Genomic DNA, 12,916 nt, shown 5'->3' with positions numbered 1-12,916 from the left:
ACGCTACACAGGAAACAGCAAGAGTGTTGGTATTTGTCCAAGTGGAGGAATGTGATGTTCTTATCCCATGTTAAAGCCCAGTCAGATCTGAGATAGTGATCAGAACTGTTTCACGAGAAGGACTGCGCCTTTAAATATCTTATTCTTTCCATTCAGTGTAAAAACTAAGGGTTCATCATACACATTGTCTTGAAGAGTGCAGGGTGTGTGTGTGTGTGTGTATGTGTGTGTGTGTGTGTGGGGGGGTGCCTTATAGTGATACTCTCATTTTGAAGGCCTGTTCTTTTGGCCAAAATACTGGTGCAGTCTTGTTGAAAACCTCTATTGATGCCGACGACTACGACGATGATTGTGGCTGTGGCGGTGGTAGAGTCTTGCTGCTGCTGCTGCTGCTGCTGCTGCTGCTGCTGCTGCTGCTGCTGATGATACGTCAATATAAGTCTGAATGTCATTTTAAAAATATTTGTTTAATTGTATAGATATTCCCTTCAACTGTTCAGTATTTGAAATTTACGTCCTGTCCTTGTGTTTTCGTTCAGTGTCTGCTGTATTTATGTAGCATCCTTTGGAAAGCATGCACTGCGATGCAAAATCCGTAACAAAAGACAGATGTCAAAAGAAGCAGACTGTTGGCTCCCACTGGCTGCTTTCATTAAGCTTTTGGTTATGGAACATAACAGTTTGAATTTAGTTCCAATTTAAAAAACAAAACACACACACACACACACACACACACACACACACACACACACACACACACACACACACACACACACACACACACACAATAAAACGCTTCTTCTTCACACAGTGAGCTTAGATTCACTGCGTTATTTCTTAAATGGGAGGGGTGGTGGTGGTTTAGGGGGTAGTGGTGGTGGTCAGAACCTTTTGATCTTCAGTAAAGGAATCGTCGGAACCCTCTGGAGGGTCGTACCAAGGAGCTGGAATAACTGTGGGTCGACCCCAAGGTGTTGCCGAAGTGAGAGTAGCATCCTTTGGAAAGCATGCATCAGTTGCGGAGCTTGCGTTTTGGGACATATTTGTCAAGGTGATCATAAGCCTGGTATTTTCCTGCTGGGACTGCAGTAACATATGAACAAGAGTGTCCGTCATATCTCTCTGTTCTCTTTGATCTTCCCTGACCATCTCAAGAATCATTTTAGTTTGATGTTCAGCCATTTTCATGCAACGTTCTTGCTGATCTCTTTGTTGCATCTCGGTTTCCTTGTACAATACTGATCGTTCCCCTTGTTCTCTTATCTCCTCTCGACATCTTTCAATTTCTATTTTCAACGTTTCCTGTTTAGCTCCGTTGTGCCTTTGTGCTATCGCAAGTTCTCTAACTTCCCCTTTCAGGGAAGCTTCTTTGTTGTTTTGTTGAACTTCATTCTGCCTTATTCTTTCTTGTAACGATTCGCAGAGGTTTTCCAGCCTTCTTTCTTCTCTGATGTACTCAGACAGAATCTCGTTTTTGGAAGCCCTTGATTTTGTGAGTTCTCGTCGGTTCTGCTGAACTTCTTCAATAAGATCTTCCCTCTGAGATTTCAAGTCGGCTAGCCATTCGTCAACCTTGCTTTTACTCCAGTCAGAAAGAACGTGCATTTCCCTGTTCATGCCTTCCAGTCATCTGCTTTAGACGAGCTACTCATGTCGTTGTTGTTGATGTTGTTGCCGTTGTTGTTCTTGTTGTTGTTGTTGTTGTTGTTGCTGTTGTTGTTGTCGCTGTTGTTGTTGTTGTTTCTAAACACTGTTCATAAATTTCAAATTTTTTCTATAATGTGAAGCTTTTTCTGTCTCAGATGGGTATTATTTTGACTGTTGTGTAAATCGTTGACTTTGCACTATAGCTGTTAGTTTTCTGTGTGTTCTTTGAATTGGAATTACTGCAACAAGATTTATATAATTGAAAATCGGTATCAAAGACGGGAAAACAAAGTATCAGTCAGATATATATAGCCCAAAAGCCAATACAGTCAATCTTAATTTTTCAGTATTATCTACTACGCCATGTATGGTCTTTTCATGCAGGCGCTCTGCGTTCCATAACCGCAACTGCCGCTCCTGTTGTCGTTGCTGTCGATGTCGTAGACGCCGTGCCTTTCCCACTTTGTTGCAAAAGTCTAAGGCAGGGAGTTAACTCATACACGACCCTGCAACGAACCAGAATGTCAGTGAATGATTCATTTGAGACAGACAGACACACAGACAGAAAAACAGACCGAGAGGGAGGGAGAGAGAGAGAGAGAGAGAGAGAGAGAGAGAGAGAGAGAGAGAGAGAGAGAGAGAGAGAGAGAGAGAGAGAGAGAGAGAGAGAGAGAGAGAGTCAGACAGTCAGAATGACAGACAGACAAACAGACAGACAGGCCAACAGCCAGTCAGATAGATAGAGTGACAGTGGAGTACAGTACATAGCATTGATAAAATGCACTCACTCCATATACAAGTGAGGCGGGAAATGATACTCTCCTGTTGCGTGCGATATTTCCAAGGATAGAAATGTCTCCTTATAAATTAAACATTACCTACACTTTTACAACACACTTGAACGTGTACTGAACGCTGCTATATATTAAAGTTCTTATCAACTATCGTTTCTCAAAAACTAGAACGCAAACAGACATGTGTGGTGGAAATTATGCTTCGGGCTTTTGTATGAATACTTGATTGATTATTTGACTTGGCCTGGATATTAGGCGTCGTTCTGTATACGGTTATTAGCACATGTAGAAATAAGCTAATTGTGCTTTGATGAGACTTTCTTTCTTTCTTTCTTTATTTGGTGTTTAACGTCGTTTTCAACCATTCAAGGTTATATCGCGACGGTTTGATGAGACAGCAGGGTCCAATCTTAACATGACAGATGAAATAAATGATATGGAACGAGCAACTACAGAAGATAATGACTGGAATAAGACATTCAAAACACCAAATAATATAACAATAAAATGTATTCACATGAACACAAATAGTTCTCGAGATAATATCAGTTTTGACGTTGAGTCATCCTCAGTGACTAACATAAAATACACACAAATAAACAGATTGGACTGAATACAGAAGAACTCTCCAATAGTAGAATTCAACATCTCACTCACCTGGAATGACATAGGCCTACACTGTCGATTTTCACGTGGAAGGTATGCTGGCAATGAAGCAAGCATATCGATCGGCTAGACTGAAGGTTAATCACGATTCGTGGTTGTCCGAAAAGTTTCAGACTTACAGGCAAAATTTGGACAAGTTTTTTTTTCACCTCCTAGTGCAAATACTCTGTAGGAATTTCTCGACAATAGTGTTTCTGAGAAACTACATAATTATGCATAATGGGCGGGTGATTGGTTAAGCCTTGTCACATGATACTCGTGCTGACTCGACTTTTGTCTTAGGCCTTATCAAACTGTGACACACACGTCGAGTGTTGTTACTGACACAAGGTTGTCAAACAGGTCGTCACTGAGGCGATGATTAGTAAAGGTGAGAAGGAGGGTGAGGAGTGGGGAGTGAGGGTGATGATAATTATTGGTTGATTGATGATTGTGGTGGTGCGTGGTTCTGGTGTTGGTTGGAAGGGGACGGGGACGGGAGGTGATTGGTGATGGTGGTTGTGGTGGAGCTTCGAAGAGATGATGATGATGATGATGATGATGATGATGTGGTGATGGTGGTGGTAGTGTCTTCGGCGATGATGATGATGATGACGATGATGATGATGATGAAAAGGAGGAGGAGGTGGAGGAGGAGCAGCAGGAGGAGGGGTAGGAAGATGAGAAAGATGAATAGAGACATAGCGAGATAGAGATAGAGAAGAGAGAGAGTTAGAGAGAGAGAGAGAGAGAGAGAGAGAGAGAGAAAAGGAGAGAGAGAGAGTTAGAGAGAGAGAGAAAAGGAGCTAGAGAGAGAGAGAGAGAGAGAGAGAGAGAGAGAGAGAGAGAGAGAGAGAGAGAGAGAGAGAGAGAGCAATTTTACAACGACACTAGAACTCCCCACTTCTCCCTCCCCCCCCCCCCCCCACAATCACCTCCCACCGATCAGTATCTCCCCTCGCCTCTCATCACCACCCCCTCCCCTTGTGATGAGTAATACACCTTGCAACCCTCTTTCCCCCTCCCTCCCACCCCACCCCCCTCTCCTCTCCAGCCTGCCCAAGTCAGTATTTTCCCGATAAACACAAACCGTAGTTGCTTTATGTCGCCCCGTCCCTTACAAATGTATCGGTGTTTCTGCACCGGTAATCGTTACGCCTTTTGACCGCTTTTCCTCTCAGTGCTTGAATGCAGATGCGTGTATGTCGAAGCAAAAGTATTGTTTGGTTTGTGTTCTCTATTTCAAGCATTTTCAACGTGTAACAACATCGTAGGAAATAGTGAGAATGTGAAATAGTGAAGCAAAAAGGACGAACAGTGAATGTATACCGCAGTGCATGGAAACATTGACGAACATTGTCGACGAATGAACCACAAAGAGGTTTCCCCGGAAGTGTTGCCATAGTTTTCAGTTAAGGAGAGACTCTGAGGTAAACGTCTAAAACAGAGTTGGTACGTACCTCTGTTAACTTGCAACTGACTCGCAACTGAGGTTTGTGCAAGTGTGTGTGTGTGTGTGTGTATGTGTCTGTGTCTGTGCGTGTGCGTATGTGTTGAAGCAGTACTGTGCTGTTCATAGTAGAAGAGTTGTTCAGTAACAGCAGCTTTTGTCAGACTGTCTCCCTCCTGTACAAGTATCCTCCAAACGTAAACTCTGTATCCCTCAGTCCGTGTGCTCTTCAATTGGAAGAAACTCGTGCATTGATTGGCCAGCCCTATCAACAGATCTTTTCTATCGCGTGTAAACGACTGGGTTAACCGCCATCCAGGCAAGCTTTGAGAATCCTTCCACTTAATTACATACCTAAAATTAGCACCCTGACTGCTTTCTTCGCCGAGTCAGGTTTTTTTCTTGCTGAAATAATTTTGAAGAGTGATATTGGTGTCAGTAAATAAATGAATTCGGCACCAAATCCCCACGATGCAGTCTGGCTGTAGATGGTTGGTTTCTGTCCAAGTTTCTCTCATCTTACGTAAGAAACAAAACCAAACAAAGACACCTGGGCGAATCGTTTGTGGATGGTCTACGTAGGTACCTTTAAATCAAGTAACAACATTTAATCGTATAAATCAATTAGACCTGACGGACAGTAAGCCCCCGGCCATTATTTTCGTTCGTAACGAAATGCTCCACTCTGATTGGAAAGATGACTCAAATCTGTACTGCCAAAACACAAACCATTCTGAAAACCCAAAAACCGTGCACTAACCCAAAACTTATTTCAGCTTTTAGATAGTTGCATAAAAGGCAACACTTACACTAAATACATTCTCCGTACAGAAACACCCAACTCCACAACACACTACAACCAGAGACGCTCAACCCCACGATGGCGTTCAACGGAGCGCTCACATCCCTCCAAGACCTCAGCGCCAGAGCCCCGGGTTCCACTACAACTCAGGCCCTTGTGTTGGGAACCCTAGTCGGGCTCCTCGCCTACATTCTGACCAAGAAGCGGTATCGTCTGCCACCTGGACCCTTCGGTCTGCCGTTGCTAGGCAACCTGTTGCAGGTTGTGGACAAGGAGGAGGTGTTCTACGTCAAGCTGCGTCGCTGGGCGAGGGAGAGGTACGGGCCTGTGATCACGGTTTACCTGGGTACCATGATGTGTGTCGTCTTGAACACCTTGGAGGTCGTCACTGAGGCGATGATTAGTAAAGGTGAGAAGGAAGGGGGAGAGGGAGAGAGTGAGGGTGGTAGTTGGTGATTGGTGATTGTGGAGGTGCGTGGTTCTGGTGTTGGTTGGAAGGGGACGGGGAAGGGAGGTGATTGGTGAAGATGATGATGACGATGACGATGATGATGATGATGGTGATGTGGTGGTGGTGGTGGCTGTGTCTTCGGCGATGATGATGATGACGACGATGCTGCTGCTGCTGCTGCTGCTGCTGATGATGATGAGGAGGAGGAGGAAGAGGAGGAGAAGGAGGAGGGGTAGGAAGATGAGAGTTAGAGAAGAAGGAGGAATAGTGACACAGAGAGAAAGAGAGAGATAGAGAAGAGAGAGAGGGAGGGAGAGAGAGAGAGAGAGAGAGAGAGAGAGAGAGAGAGAGAGAGAGAGAGAGAGAGAGAAAGAGAGAGAGAAGAGAGAGAGAGAGAGAGAGAGAGAGAGAGAGAGAGAGAGAGAGAGAGAGAGAGAGAGAGAGAGAGAGATAACAAAAGTGCTTGTGGACCTTATTTGACCTCATGTGCTTGATGGAACTTACAGCAATCTCTCACTCACTCACTCATTCCATGTACCAGGGACAGATTTCGCCGGCAGACCCTATCTGCACAGCTTGGATCTGCTGACAGACGGGTCCAAGAACCTCGTCATGACCCCTTACTCCCCGGAGTGGAAGCTGCAGCGGAAGATCGCCCTGCAGGCCATCAGGCACTACCTCCGCGGGACAGGGCTGGAGAAGGTCGTCCACAGAAGCCTACAACAAACCGTGGACAAGATGGCTGCGGAGCCTGGCCCGTTCGACCCCCACCACTACACGTCTCTGCTCATGTTCAACATCGTCGATAGCATCTGCTTCGGTGAGGTCAAGGCGAAAGGCTGCCCGGAGCCGGCATACGTGATGCAAGTGTTAGACGATGAAGGAAAGGAGGCCGGGAGCGGGTTACTGGAAGATGTCATCCCGTTGCTTCGTTACTGCCCTACGCCTAAATTTCGGCGATTGGTGAAGCTTCAGGGGATTCTGATGGATTACATTTTCCAGGTGTGTTGGTGGTGGGGTTGTGTTGTTGAGAGCGATGGTAGTATGGGAAAAAGTAGCAAGGACATGTACAGACAGGGGAACAGGCGTGCAATCTTTCATTGTCTGTCTGTCTGTCTGTCAGCTCGTCTATCTGCCTGACTGCTCGTCTGTCTGTCTGCTCGTCTGTCTGTCTGTCTGTCTGTCTGTCTGTCTGTCTGTCTGCTCGTCTGTCTGTCTGCTCGTCTGTCTGTCTGTCTGTCTGTCTGTCTGTCAGTGTCTGTCTGTCTGTCTGCTCGTCTGTCTGTTTGTCTGCTCGTCTGTCTGTCTGTGTCTGTCTGTCTGCTCGTCTGTCTGTCTATCTGTCTGTCTGTCTCTCCCTCTCTCTCACTCTTCCATTATTTTGTCTGCCCCTCCGTCCGTCTATCTGTCGTTCAGCCTCCCTTACTCTCCACTTTCTCCCTCTTTCATATTACTTTTCCTTCACTGAGGCACAGACAGTGTACGGGCAGTGTACATATCACTTTAATACTCTACTTAGCCCATTCATATCTTTTCTAATTGAAATAGCTATCAGTGACATTTTGCCTGGTGATAATCGACATTTTTCGGCGAAAAGGTCAGATGATGACAGACCTGATCAATAGAAATTAAAAAAAAATCATTTTATGAACAACTGGGTTTTTTCCCCATTAGAACATCGCTGAACACCGGAAATCGTTCTCCCCGGACAACATCCGGGACCTGACAGACAGCATCTTGCTGGCTCAGATCGAGACTGCACGAGATGATGGCGAAGAAGTGATAACAAAGTTTGATGACACCTACATGAAACAAACCATCGGCTCCATCTTTACCGCGGGCATTGACACTTCCAGAATGACCTTGAACTGGACGTTGTTCTTCTTGGCTGGTCATCCAGAGGTAGGCGAGATTGGAGATGCACATTTTACCGTTTTTTAAGAAGTTATGTTTGCTACGAAGACTTTTACTACGATTACGAATACTGATGGTTAAGCTGTCGTATTCGTTTACCCGTAATCTATAACAACCCTTTCTTTCTTGAGCAATATTCGTAATTGTACACAACGAACAGAATATCACCCCACGAAGCTGATTAAATGTTATTTTTCGCCTTCTGGGATGGTTTATGATGTAATTCTCTACACATTTGTCGTCATGGAGATCATTTATTTTTCAAGGCTTCGGTTCAGTGTATCGTTCGGCGTTCCTCTAGTACAGTAGAACCTCCCTTTTAAAACCCCTCAACTTAAGACTCCACCTCCCCCCCCCCCCCCATTTTAAAACCCTTTTTCCCCAGATTTTTTTCTCAAAACGTCTGTAAATGTACCTCCATTTTTGGAATCCCATCCTTTTTAAGACCTGACTTTCTCAGACTTGTGGAGGTCTTAAAATGGGGGTTCCACTGTAATCTCTACTGAAGCAAGTTCTAATCGTACACTAATCAGGTAATGCCTTATTGCACAGGTTCAGAAGCGCGCCCAAGCCGAGATCGACGCGGCCACAGGGTCACGGCAGCCAGGACTGGCGGATCGCGCGAGACTTCAGTACACGGAGGCCGTGCTGTACGAAAGTATGAGACTCGGCGTGCCTGTGCCTCTGAGTGTTCCGCGTAAAACACTCTGTGACACTACCGTCGGGGGCTATGAGGTTCCGAAGGTGAGCGAGTAGATTGGGCAGAAGATATATAGGTTACACACTCCGAGTCCTGAATATCTTGCATATTTTCCCGTTATCATTAAGATTCATGCTTTGTTAGCACTAAGCAGTTGTTTTTAATCAGTCTGGTTTTCTCTTGTTTTCATCTTATGAACATTCTAAATGTTAGACTAACTTATTGTCTTGTACAGAATAACAACTGTGTGAATGGTGCTATACTGAATGAAAGAGTGTGACATGAAGTTCTTGTACATCATTGTAAAGAGTGTGAATGACGTTTTAGTTTAGATGTCAAGCGCTTAGAGCAAGCCTTTTTAACGAAAGTTTTTGATTTAGCGCTATATAAATGTTCTTATTCTTCTTCTTATTATTATTATCACATAATTACTAGACACATTAGAAACAGTATCACGACTAGACGGACTACACGGACCTGACTGCATTGACCTGAGGTCAGTTACCCGAAAAGAACACCGGACCTTCGTTTTAATGTAACCGTTCTGGACACAATTTCTGTTGACCAGGACACGATGGTACTGGTCAACCTGTGGGCAGTGATGAATGACCCGGACAAGTGGAGCGAACCGGAAAAGTTCAAACCGGAACGATTCTTGGATGAGCAAGGTACGCCCTCCAGACCTTTGTACTTCTCTCTGTCTCTGGCTTTACATGGATCACTCACGCAACCTTTTCTCCCATTGCAGACAATACTGAAGCCTTTACAAGATTCCTTTAATCACTCTTTTCTCTTCTTGCAAGCCAATTTATGCCTTATCAAATTCAATTAATCTCTTCACTCCTTGCAGGCAAACTAGTGCCTTTACAAGACACACTCACACAATCTTGTTTTTTTCAATGTGCAGGTAATCTGACGCATTTACAGGATTCACTCATTCGATCTTTTTCCCCTGATAGCTTTACATTCTTCACTCAATCAATAGTTTCTCTCCTTGCGGGAAAACTGATGCATTTACATGACTCACTCAATCTTTCTCCTCTCTGCTTGCAGGCAACCTGATGCCCAAGCCAGAGGGCTGGATTCCGTTCTCTGTGGGGCGGAGGGCGTGTATCGGCGAGACAGTGGTCAAGCCCGAGCTGACGCTGATCCTGTCCTGTTTGCTCAAGACCTTCACCCTCTCCCTCCCTCCCGGTGCCCCCTGTACGCCCACCACCCAGCTCGTCTCCATCGCCTTGAACCCCCCGAAACCATTTCAGATTGTTGTGACGCCACGGTGAAAAATCTTCTGTTGAAACTCTTCCAGATTAATGTGACGCCACGGTAAACAATCTCCTATCAAAACCATTCCAGATTGTTGTGACGCCACGGTGAAAAATCTACCGTTAAAAAAGCGCTTAGAACTGTACCCACGGAATACGCGCTATATAAGCTTCATATTGATTGATTGATTGAAGTGTTGTCACACCGCGGTGAAGAATTTCCTGTTGAAATGTTTGGATTGTTGTCAAACTGCGGTGACAAATCTGTTGAAACCGTTTGAATCGTTGTCAAACCTCGGTGAAAAGAGTGCTGTTTAACCTTTTGGATCATTGTCAAACCTCGGTAAAAAAACAAAAAACCATGTTGAAACCTTTTGGATCGTTGTCAAACCACGGGTTATGTTGAACGTTAGTGTTGTAAATTCAGGAATGGTTTCCTACTGCAATCTAAGCCTCTTATTTTGTAGAAGCCGCTCTTGTGTAAGTCTTTAGAGGAATGCACCGTACAGATGCCTTCTATTTACATTGAATTAAGAACGAAAACATCGGCACACAAACGAAGCGTTTGGTCTTCAGGGAGACCAACCATCGCATCCATTGTACTTGATCAAATAAACAAAATAATTATTTTTGCTTACTTTTGGAGCTCAGTCCGTCCATTAAGTAAACAAGAACTATTCTTTGGTTTGATTAAACCGACTTGCATCAAAAATAAGTCATGATCAATAATGCCACTTGACTGTGAGCTCTAAATTTACAACGCTAAAGTTCAACATTACCAAACCGCAGTAAAAATATTTTCTTCCAAAATCCCTTCAGATCATTGACAAACGGCAGTGACAAAGCTCATTCCGAAATCCTTTTAGATCACCGTCAAACCGCGGTGAAAACACTCTTTTAAGGCATCTTCACTCAGTGCTGATAAATGCAAACCAATCATAGACTATAAATCCCAAAACAAATTTGAATCTGATGAATTTGACTGCAAATTTATGGCGTCGTCTTATCGTGTGTTTTAATTAAAAAAGTTAGTTAGTTGGTTAGTTGGTTAGTCAATTAGAGTTCAGTAATGGTTTATTGCCAAAGAAGTCTCTGCTCTTCGTGCGATGGACTAGATTTGTGTTATTTCGCGCAATGACTTATGAAAAATATATAATGAGATACAATAAGCTTTCAATAATAAGTTGGCTTGGTTATGTTAATCTGCTTTACAATAGGCGCTCTCACCCCCCCCCCCCCCTGCCACCATCTCTCTCTGACTTTTTACTGACTGTTTTTTTGTCTGTCAGTCTGTCATTCTCTCTCTCTCTCTCTCTCTCCCTTTCTCTCTCTCTTTCTCTCTCTCTCCTTCTCTCTCTCACTCTATTTGTCTGTCTGTCTGCCTGCCTGTCTGTCTGGATTTGTCTGTCTGTCTGTCTGGATTTGTCTGTCTGTCTGGATTTGTCTGTCTGTCTGGATTTGTCTGTCTGTCTGTCTGCCTGTCTGTCTGTCTGTCTCTCTGTCTGTCTCTCTGTCTCTGTCTCTCTCTCTCTCTTGTCGGTTACAGTAACTGAGATCGAACTGTGTGCATGTACTTGGAACAAATTTGGTTGGACGGAATCTTTTTTTACTTTTTAGAAATGAATAGTTTTGCTTATTGTGTTGTTTCCATCAGCGAAACTCCATTTATTTTGTACAGTATTGTTGCTATGAACCCCATGTTAACAATGTTGTTTCCATCAGCGAAACTCCATTTATTTTGTACAGTATTGTTGCTATGAACCCCATGTTAACAATGTTGTTCTCATATAGTAACTGTTCTGTGACATGTGAATATGTATCATTTAAATAACCAATTTCTAGGAGTTCATGGCCTTTGTTAGTGAGTGTGTGTGTGTGTGTGTGTGTGTGTGTGTGTGTGTGTGTGTGTGTGTGTGTGTGTGTGTGTGTGTGTGTGAACTCTTGATAATTGGGGTTGGCCTGTGTGTGTGTGTGTGTGTGTGTGTGTGTGTGTGTATGTGTGTGTGTGTTAGAGAGAGGGTGACACAGACTGAGTGCACCACACCTAACACATGTTGAAACCTCGGTTACATCCGTTTTATGTACCTGTTTGTTTGTGTCTTGATTCCGAATATTTTAGTGTACCGCCAGTTCTCTTTTGAGTCAAGTCTCCAGACATGATTAGTACATGGATCATGTTCTTATTGTGGCGGGGTTACGCAGTAGTTTTCCTTTTCATGACGGCTCAGTAGAGGTTGGTGTCTCCCTTGTGGCATGTGAACATTTTGGGCCGGGGACCTGTCTATTGCATGGACTCTTGTGTTTACCTTATACGCTCTTGCAAGCCCTTGCTTTGGACATTCGTTTAGCCAATGTGCCCCTTTTGTGACTGCAGTTGATTCAGAGGTAGCTTCAGATTTTGTGTTATTGTTTTTTTGGTACCTGCTGCATATAATTATGTTTGTTGTTGGTTTTCTTTTAGTTTTGGCAAATTCCTGTCTATTTTCGTATGCAATAAAAGAAAACGACTACAGTGTTGAACGTCTTCTTTGGTGCGAGCGTATAGCCATACAATATTATATATCTTTTGCAAATTGTATTTGTTTGTTTTATTTCTGTTTTTCTTTATACAGTAACGATTACGCTTCCATGCAAACTCTTGGTTTAAATACGTGAAAAAAACCCACCTTAAAATGAAGAACTAAAGGCAAGGTTAAACAAGTCGCGTAAGGCGAAAATACAACATTTAGTCAAGTAGCTGTCGAACTCACAGAATGAAACTGAACGCAACGCAACGCAGCAAGACCGTATACTCGTAGCATCGTCACTCCACCGCCCGTGGCAAAGGCAGTGCCAGTGGAATTGACAAGAAGAGCGGGGTATTCGTTGCGCTGAGAAGGATAGCACGCTTTTCTGTACCTCTCTTCGTTTTAACTTTCTGAGCGTGTTTTTAATCCAAACATATCATATCTATATGTTTTTGGAATCAAGAACCGACAAGGAATAAGATGAAAGTGTTTTTAAATTGATTTCGAAAAAAAAATTTTGATAATAATTTTTATATATTTAATTTTCAGAGCTTGTTGTTAATCCAAATATAACATATTTATATGTTTTTGGAATCAGCAAATGATAGAGAATACGATGAACGTAAATTTGGATCGTTTTATAAAAAAATATTGTTTTTACAATTTTCAGATTTTTAATGACCAAAGTCATTAATTAATTTTTAAGCCACCAAGCTGAAATGCCATACCGAAGTCCGGGCTTTG

At 43.5% G+C, this 12,916-nt stretch overlaps 1 protein-coding gene across 3 annotated transcripts; it reads left to right on the top strand.

The window, feature by feature from the left end:
* The first annotated feature begins 4,312 nt into the window (after positions 1 to 4,312).
* LOC138952706 (steroid 17-alpha-hydroxylase/17,20 lyase-like) lies at positions 4,313 to 10,061 on the top strand. Of its 3 annotated transcripts, none has more exons than XM_070324412.1 (7): positions 4,313 to 4,516; positions 5,368 to 5,747; positions 6,331 to 6,791; positions 7,464 to 7,691; positions 8,256 to 8,447; positions 8,972 to 9,071; positions 9,457 to 10,061. In XM_070324412.1, the coding sequence occupies exons 2-7, from the start codon at positions 5,417 to 5,419 to the stop codon at positions 9,681 to 9,683; spliced, it is 1,539 nt and encodes a 512-aa protein (XP_070180513.1). In that variant the 5' UTR covers positions 4,313 to 4,516; positions 5,368 to 5,416; the 3' UTR covers positions 9,684 to 10,061. The 3 variants fall into 3 exon arrangements, with proteins under 3 accessions (XP_070180513.1, XP_070180511.1, XP_070180512.1); XM_070324410.1 differs by having other exon boundaries at positions 4,313 to 4,538; XM_070324411.1 differs by having other exon boundaries at positions 4,313 to 4,578.
* Positions 10,062 to 12,916: the final 2,855 nt, after the last annotated feature.

Source organism: Littorina saxatilis, linkage group LG17 (assembly GCF_037325665.1).
Source record: "Littorina saxatilis isolate snail1 linkage group LG17, US_GU_Lsax_2.0, whole genome shotgun sequence".
Classification (NCBI taxonomy): domain Eukaryota; kingdom Metazoa; phylum Mollusca; class Gastropoda; order Littorinimorpha; family Littorinidae; genus Littorina; species Littorina saxatilis.
This window is presented reverse-complemented; position numbering and strand designations above follow the sequence as displayed.

Excerpts from the sequence above, each read along its gene's own strand:
- LOC138952706 (XM_070324412.1), top strand. The coding sequence starts at position 5,417 with ATGGCGTTCAACGGAGCGCTCACATCCCTCCAAGACCTCAGCGCCAGA. Across the intron at positions 6,792-7,463 it reads TGATGGATTACATTTTCCAG|AACATCGCTGAACACCGGAA; the intron begins GTGTGTTGGTGG and ends TTTCCCCATTAG. Across the intron at positions 7,692-8,255 it reads TCTTGGCTGGTCATCCAGAG|GTTCAGAAGCGCGCCCAAGC; the intron begins GTAGGCGAGATT and ends CTTATTGCACAG.